Source organism: Metschnikowia bicuspidata (assembly GCF_001664035.1).
Source record: "Metschnikowia bicuspidata var. bicuspidata NRRL YB-4993 chromosome Unknown METBIscaffold_2, whole genome shotgun sequence".
NCBI classification, from domain to species: domain Eukaryota; kingdom Fungi; phylum Ascomycota; class Pichiomycetes; order Serinales; family Metschnikowiaceae; genus Metschnikowia; species Metschnikowia bicuspidata.
Genome location: NW_017387732.1, coordinates 759992 through 768390, shown reverse-complemented (window position 1 = coordinate 768390; position 8399 = coordinate 759992). Strand labels below are relative to the sequence as shown.

Genomic DNA, 8399 nt, shown 5'->3' with positions numbered 1-8399 from the left:
GCCCGCGGCAGCAGACGAGGAGCTCGCGAGCGTGTTGAGCCCGCCGTTCATGGTCGTGATGGACGACTCCAACTGCGACGACAAGTCCTCGCTCCGGCCCTTCAAGATGGCCAAGCGCGCGTAGAGGTCGCTGAGCTTCCCCACGGCGCCGTTGGGGTCGCTCAACGCCGCGTTCAACACCTGGAACTGCCGCGAGATCTCCTCCTCCTCCGGCAACAACGGGTAGCCCTTGAGCTTCAAGACCGCCAAGAGCGTGGCCAACTTCAACAAGCGGCGCGAGAGCTTGGTGTGGCGCGCCTTGGCCTTCATAATGCGCGTGGTGGTGTCCAAGTCGCGCTGCGCCGACAACTGCGCCTGCTTCTCGTAGATGTTGTTGAGGAACACGCGCGACTTGGCCACATGCTCCAACTGCACCTCGACCCGCTGCGCCATTTCCGTGAAGGACGTGACCTTCACGGGGTAGTGGAGCGGCGACGGCCGCTGCGCCATGGCCTTCTCCCAGTCCTCGGGGGACTCGCTGGCAGGCCGCGGCTGCTGCAAGAGCACGGCGATCTCCTGCTCGCTGAACTTATTGTAGAGATGCGTCTTCAACGCGCACTTTGCGGACCGGGGGTCCCACTGCTCGCGGAGCTTGGTCAACTGGTCGTTGACGGCCGGCGTGTAGTTAGACGCGTCCGGCTGGCTTTTGGAGCTGGCCGGGAGCTTGATTTCCAAGCCGCTCAACGTGCTGGCCGGGCCGCCGGGCGCCTGCTGGCCGGACCAGCTGAACGCGGGCTGCGCGCTGTTGGCCGTGCTGCCGGGCATCCCGGGATTGTTGTTGTTGTTGTTGTTGTTGTTGTTGTTGTTGTTGTTGTTGTTGTTGTTGTTGTTGTTGGAGGCTGGGATTACCGTATCTCTGCTGGGAAAGCTGCAGCTGCATCTGCAAAAGCGCCAGCTGGCCACCAGCCTGGCCAAAGGCCATGTTGGAGCCGCTGGCGGGGTTCCCACCACCAAGAGCAGCCATGTTAGAGCCCATATTAGATGTACTGATTGCGCCATTGAGCGCGGAATTCGGTCCGCTGTTGGCGCTGCCGTTGAGGGCCGCCAAGAGCGAGTTGCCCTGGTTGCCCATGGGTGGCTGCTGCTGCTGTTGCTGCTGGTGGAGCTGCTGACCAAGGAGCTGTCTTTGTTGCTGCAATTGCCGCTGATGTTGCATCTGCAACTGTGTCATTTGGGGCGACAGCGCGCCGCCCGCATTCTGCTGTGACTGCTGCAGCTGCAAGTACTGGAGGTGTGGATTGACGTTCATTTTGTGCCGATTTCAGGGGGTCTGTGGAGCCGGTCTAAAGACGGGGTCTGGGCACGGCTAACTCTGGGTAGAATGGCGCCTGCGAGTCCGTTTTTTTTGCTGGAGAAAGGCGCTGAAGAGAGGCAAAGAAAAACGTTCCGGAGACGGGCAGGTTTGATGGGAAAGTCGCGTGTTTGGCGGGACTTGGGTGCTTCTTTTAGCGCTGTCTAAGTCTTGGGGAGATCAGTTGAGAGTCGCAGAGATTTCGGGGTTTGTGGTTCACGCACGACCGGAGCGCCGCACTTGTCCGAGTGACTTACTGTCCTGAAAGAAGATAGAAGGTGTGTTGGGTGTGCCGTGATTCAATTTTGTTTTCATGTTTTTTTTTGTTGGCGACTCGTGTAATGTGTATAGTATATGTTGGGCAGTGGATAGTGTAGAGGTATAGATTACATAGTATGGATAGTGAGTGTATAGTGCGCAGTGCACAGTGTATAGTATATAGTTTATAGCATTAGCGCATAGTGTATGGCATATACTTTTAGCATGTAGCAAATGGCTTGTAGCTTGTAGCGTATCCTGAAAAGTGGGCTACAACGGCATAATGTATAATACCTTATGTTTTTGGTGGATTGTCGAGTTTGGTGAATCTCGTAATCTCGCATGTCACGCGTTTTGGCTGCGCAGGCAATGGGCGCGTCTCGGCTCGTAATTAATAGGCCCGACAGAAGTAGGTCTGGAATTAACGAAAAGATATGGGGAAATCGTTTTGCGGGCAAGGCTTCTGTGGCAGCTGCTTGGAAATGAGTATTCTTTCTCTGTTCTTTCTTTTTTGTTCCAAGAATATAATGCTTGTGTGGCCTGGTGTCGTGCGCACGTTGACAGCTACCCATGAAAAGGCGAATGTTTGTTCAGACTTCACTTTCCTAGCGCAATAAAGAAGCTCGTGAGTGTTGAGTCCTAGTGCCCGAGCTAAAATTATTTACTGATGAGACTCATTGGAGAAGCGTGGTTTGGTAGTAGTATTGGAATAGCGCCAATATGTGCTCCAACTGTATTGACGCATATGATCGTAGTCATAAAGCCTCTGGATGCCTCAGGATCACAGACACTTTTTTGAAATATGCCGGGAGGTAAGTCCGATAATCAAATCTCATGAAGTAAGGTAGCTTAGGCAAACTCCCAATGGTCAAGTATATTAGAAGTCTCTCTTCATAGGTCGAAGGCAAGAATGCATGCCGAGCTTTCAGAGGCCGTTTTTGGTAGGCTAGACAAAAAGAACCAAGTCAAACTGACAGTTGAAGCATCAAGAGATTGAAAATCACAGAATACTTTACCTACACAGCCAGATAATGATCACAAAGGATGGAATCCGCTAATGAGCGTGAATACAATTACCGGCCAAATGAACAGCACTGAATTGAATGATGCTTGGGTGTTTTTTTTTTGTTTTTTTTTCGTTGTGAATTGAGTGCCACACAATTTTGGAGAAGGCTAAACCGTGCTCGATACCATACTGCCTGTCAAAATGCACTGTTTTAGTTTAGGCTATCGGTTAGGATATGTGGTCCACAACATGGTGTCTCGCAGCTAAAAGTTGAAGTCATAAATCCGAAGAAGCCTTGATTGCTGTTCTCATATTTTGTGCTCTGATTATTGATGATTTGTTAATGCACAACAGGGTGTGGGGGGTATTACGGGGGTACAATCGTGAATCCGTATGAGTAGTATACTTTAGACCAGGAAAAATCAAATCTAGAATATATCTCGGGTGGTCCTTTGATTATACACAAAGATTTCATCCTCGTTTAGCAATGTCTAGAGATATGCTGAAACTACTATGAAGCCTTACATGTCAGGCTGTGGTCATCAGCAACCCATTCTGATCTCATTGACGCTAGACTGTAGGTTTTGTTAGGATACAAAGATGCGTCGGTGGATTCTACGTCCAAAGCTCCTGTAAAGTTCCCCAAGTGATCCCTTAAAGCGGAGCTTTGGAAGTATTTGAGCGGCGATGTTTGTTTTGGAAGATCGAGGCTTGCTTCTATGGAAATACCTGATTAGAAGGGCGCACGACAGACTACCTTCAGGGGGACCTCTAGCAAATGGAAATCTGAGAGAGCCGTTTTATAAAAGAGCGAGCAGAGTCCACGCACAGAGACTGTCACAATGCGGTTGAAAGGGTATGATATGAAGGCGGCCGCCCGTAAACATTATTCACCGCTTGCTCTGCATCACACGTCCCAAAACGGGTACCCGAAGCCCGAGAGTATCTACATAAAAGACGCGGGCATGGTAGCAGGAGCCAACATTGTTCATTCATCGCCGCATCAGGCTGATTCGGACGCACCAAAACTCGGCAACACGCGCAGCGTCAAACATCTGTCGTGACGCGGGAGTGCGAGGCAGGTCGGTTTCGAAAAGCACGTCTTCTACGTCAACCTTTTTTAACATTGTGCATGCCCGGCAGACGAGGTGTCTGGTCTATGCCATTGACGGCAGCGATTTGGGCCCTGCGCGGTTGAAGACAGGACCGCCATGCTTCGTAGATTGAAGTCAGGCCAGCAGGACTCCGAGCATGCGACTTCAAGGAAGCTGGGCCCGGAGACAGTTGGCCGATATGCTGCAGTGCAAAAGCACCCCAGAGATGGACCTCCGGACCGGGAATAGCAGTGGAGGAGCCCCTCCAAACCCGGCACCACCACGCATAGCGCGAGACAGGGCGTTGTCGACGACGAAAGCCAGCCGAGGCCCTTGCTACATGTAGTAGGTTCTGTGGGACTTGCCAAGACAAGGCGGAGCTCCCCACTGACAAATAAAGCACGTGGCCGAGGACACCAGCGGCCGGAGAGTTCCGCGGACCCCGGCGGACCAAGCGGAGCCGGGCGCGCTAGAGCTGGTCCCTGGCGGCGCTTCCCGGTGCGTCCGCGGCGGCCTGCAAGAAGTGGTGGTCGCCGATGCGGCGCGGCTTGATGAGGTGCTGCAAGAAGAAGGCCACGGCGCACAACAAGCACACGGCCGCGACGATCAAGTAGACGATGCCCAAGGTCATGTTACGGCCGCCCAAGACGGAGTTGGTGGTGAGCACCACGGACTTGGTGCCGCCGTACACGGAAACCGGGTAGTTCAAGCCGATCTCCATCTCGTAGGTGCCGGAGGCGAAGGCCGTGGTGGTGTTCTTGGCGTAGAGCTTGTAGAAGGTGGGCAAGCCCGCGGTGCGCATCCAGTTCTGCAAGTGCTCCCACTCGGCCAAGTCCGGCATGTTGGCCAGCGTGTAGCCGTCGGGGAAGCGCTTCATCCAGTTGGGCGGCGGCACCACGTCGTCCGCGCTGTACGCGGTCTTCTTGAACTTGTGCGCGCGGTCCGAGGCCCACGAGATGCCGGCCAGCGAGAGCTCGTACGTCTCGTTGTCGGAGCCGGACTGCGCGTTGAGGAGCACGGGGCTGCCGAAGGTGTCGTTGAAGAGCGAGTTGGCCACCAAGCCGCAGGGGTACACCGGCTTGCCGTCGCGCGTGCGGAGGGGGTCGCAGTCCAGCGTGAGTGCGCCGGCGGTCACCGCGGCCCCGCCCAACTGCGCCGTGTCGTACGACGCCACGTACAGGCGGTGGTTCTGGTAGAAGTTGGTGAGCTTGTAGTACAAGTAGACGGGGGCGTCGAGCGCCCGCGGGAGGTCGAACTGGAGCACGCACGTCTGCACGGCGTCGCCGTCCGCGTCCGTCGCGTTCTGCACGCGCCACTGGAGCCCGGGGTCCGTGTTGTGGCGCCGGAAGTGCCACGCGGTGTACTTGGCGGGCACCGGCGCGTACTCGGCGCCCGCAAGGCTGCCGCAGTGCGTGTAGTCCACCACCAAGTTCTGCACGTTGTAGGTGCCGTACACAAGGGCGATGCCGAGGGGTGCAAACACCGCGGCGACGAGGAAAAGAAGCGGGATCACGGTTTTGGGCGTCAAGATGGGCTGCCACGCCTTGAGCCGCTGCTGGCGGAACGCGGTGTTGGGCGGTTTGCGGGACTTGTGGATCTGGGGATCCAGGTCCTCGGCGCCGGGCGAATCCTCGTCACGAGGCGCGTGGCGGCGGCGCAAAAAGTTCATGGGCAAAGCGGGGCTGGTTGGTTTGCCTGCGGCGGTGTTTGCGGGCGGATTCGGGGTGGCGGGGGGTGTTTTTGTGGGGGCACAAAGAAGGGCGGGTAGGAAGAAAAGGAGTATGGTTGGGGCCGGAGGCTGGTGCGCGCGCCCTGCTGCAAAAGGCTGGGGGGAATGGAGAATATGGGAGAATGGGGAATATGGGAGGATCTTGGGGTGGACAGATGGGGAGATGAAAGGGTGATTTATGCGATGATAAATGGGATAATGAATGGGGTGGAGAGTAGAGAGAATTGGGGTGTGTGGGCCAATGAATGGGTGATGTAGAGGGGACAGTAGAGGGGTAGTGGGTGGGAGAAATGGGGGAGAATATTGGGGAGAGCGGGATAGATGCGATAATCAATGGGATGTCCAATGGGGTAGTCCATGAAATAAAAAACGATATAAAAAATGGGATAAAATATGGGATAATAAAGACGGGGTCCGTAAATGAGGGTAATGTATAGGAGAAATTGGGGAGAATATTGAGGAGAATAGCGATAAGAATTGAGAGAATAAATGCGATGATCAATGGGGTGATAAATGGGGTAGAGAAAGAGAAAATGAATGGATGGGTGATATGGACGGGGACAGTAAATGAGAAAGATGAAAGGGACAATATAGGGGAGAATAGCGTAAGGATAATCATTGGGATAGCCAATTGGATAATCAATGGAATAGTCAATTGAATAATTGATGAGATATTCAATCGGAGAATTAATGGGATAGTCAATGGGATAATGATAAAGAGATCGATGGAACCATGTATGGGGAATATAGGGGACAGCAGATGGGGGAGTGGGTGGGAGAGTATCGGGGAGCGTAATATATGCGATGAGATGTGGAAATAGACACTGGCAAGCCAGAAACTGATGTCTCAGAAATATATGATAAGCCATCGCCACGCTCGTGGTCCAGAGCCAGCACGCTCGTGACATTTGGGGATTTTGTATTTGTGGGGCTTTCCAGAATTTCACGGATGGGCAAATCCAGTAGAGGATTCAAGGTATAAACCTCTGAAGGTCTATATCGCGACTTCTGCCTCTGAACTTTCGAGTCCATGCATCGCAAGGACTTGAGATGAAGATCAGAGACTGAAATAATGTTTTTCACTTTCTTCTTCTCAGGGGAATGATGCATTTCCGGAGCCGGAGAGACCATATCCACGTTTTGAAACTCGCTTTTTGTGCATTTTGGGCTGGTAGTGGGAAAATAAATCGGATAATAAAAGTGATAATAAATGGGATAATAAACGGGATGATAAATGGTTAAAAAATACGGGGACCGTAAATCAGGGTGCTGAAAGGGAGAATATTGAAAAAAATAGCGTTATAGATGTGATGTTCAATGGCATGATCATTGAAGTGATGAAAATGAAAAATGGATGGGATAATGAATGAGTGACATAGACTGGGACAGTAGATGAGGTAATGCATGGGGGAAAACTGGAGAAAATAGCGTAATAAATGCGGTAACAAATGGGATGATAAATGAGATAAAGAATAGGGAGAATGGGTGGGATAATATATGGGACAATCAATGGGGAATATAAACGAGGACAGTAAATTAGGTAGTTGATGGGAAAAATTGAAGAAATAGCGTAGAGAATGAGATGATTAATGGGATTATCAATGGAATAGACCATGGGATAATCAATGGGGTAATAACTGGTAAATGAAGTCGGGGACAGTAAATGAGGGTGATGGAAGAGAGACTAAACGGGAAAATGAACGGGAAAGATAGATAGGATGATATACGAGAAATACAATGGAGAGAGTACTGGGGAGAATAACTGGGATAAAGCTATAATGTGATTGTTAGTGAATAGGGGAATCAATGAGATAATACTTGGGACTATGATAGTGAAAATAAATAAGGATAGCTGATGGAAAGAAAAGATGAGGTAAGAAATGGGTGAATGGATGGGGCAGATAGATGGGATAATATGCGAGGAAAAGAACGCAGAATTTAATGGGAACAGCTGCGATAATCAATAAGAAAGAACAAGAAAATGAGCAGGGAGAATTAATGGGATGATATACGGGACAATAAACAATAGATAAGGATAGTCGACGGGGGGAATAGATGCGATGTAAAATTGGGGAATAAATGAGAACAACGGGGAAATTAGTCAGGATAAAAATGGCGAGAATAAACGGGCAGCATAGATGGGAAAGATAATAAGAGGGATAATAGATGAGGATGTTGAATGATACAGATAGTCGAGTTTAATAAATGGGGTATTGAATGTGCAGAATTTAAAGGCAAAATAGATGAGCATAGTATATGGGATAATGAATGGGAAACAAATAGAAGAATCGATGAAAGTATTTCTATGAAATATAATAGATTTGGTCGAGTCGTCGATATAACTCTGGCTGGCTGAACCAGCCTGGCCATGATGGTACACGACATCGTAAACCTGTCAATAGAAAACTAAGGCGCAATCGACGAAAGAGACGCCAATTTTCGACACACTGTAATAGGCGATCGATATCATCTGTCTTTAATTCAAATTAGGTCATCCGCCTCATTTTTCCGAGAAGGAGAACTGGAAAGGAAAGAGAAGAGAATTTGGAGAAGAAGAGAAAAGCTGAAGATAAAAAGGACAGAAAGTCCATTACCTGGGACTTGACAGGCTCGGAGAAATAACCGCCATCCGTATGGCGTGGGCCTGGAACAGGGAATTATTGAAAAGAAAACAGCCGGTAAGGAAACTCTCCATACAAGATGTGGGGGCTAATAGTTATGCGACGACCAATTTGAAACAGTGCAAGATTATTGCAATTAGGCCCCTGATAATATCATTACACGAAAGCTCAAGATTTGAAAAATTAGTGAATCCTCAATTCTTTGCCAGAATATCCGAAGAGCTGGTCAGATTACATCCAGCAAAACCAGAGCGCAGGGCGAGACCCTTCACGTCGGCGTTTTCATGGCACCGGAAAACAGTAGCGTACAAACCTATAAACTGGAGTGGAGAAAATTTCAAACAAAAAAAAAAAAAAAAAA

The 8399-nt window shown here is 50.5% G+C and overlaps 3 protein-coding genes across 3 annotated transcripts in view; all 3 read right to left on the bottom strand.

Moving 5' to 3' along the window:
* Positions 1-1498, bottom strand: part of POP2 (CCR4-NOT core DEDD family RNase subunit) — a 3021-nt gene extending 1523 nt beyond the window's left edge. The window contains exon 1 of the mRNA XM_018854513.1: positions 812-1498. Within this exon, the coding sequence (XP_018712530.1) occupies positions 812-1288 (477 nt within the window). The 5' untranslated portion in view covers positions 1289-1498. The remainder of the gene's footprint in view (positions 1-811) is intronic.
* A 2659-nt stretch (positions 1499-4157) lies between these two features.
* Positions 4158-5357, bottom strand: CDC50 (aminophospholipid translocase regulatory protein; the record flags this gene model as incomplete). Its single annotated transcript, XM_018857048.1, has 1 exon — positions 4158-5357. One exon carries the CDS (start codon positions 5355-5357, stop codon positions 4158-4160), a length of 1200 nt encoding a protein of 399 aa, XP_018712529.1.
* Positions 5358-5475: 118 nt separating this feature from the next.
* Positions 5476-6387, bottom strand: METBIDRAFT_145073 (uncharacterized protein). Its single transcript, XM_018854512.1, has one exon. It carries the CDS (start codon positions 6323-6325, stop codon positions 5594-5596), a length of 732 nt encoding a protein of 243 aa, XP_018712528.1. The 5' UTR covers positions 6326-6387; the 3' UTR covers positions 5476-5593.
* Positions 6388-8399: the final 2012 nt, after the last annotated feature.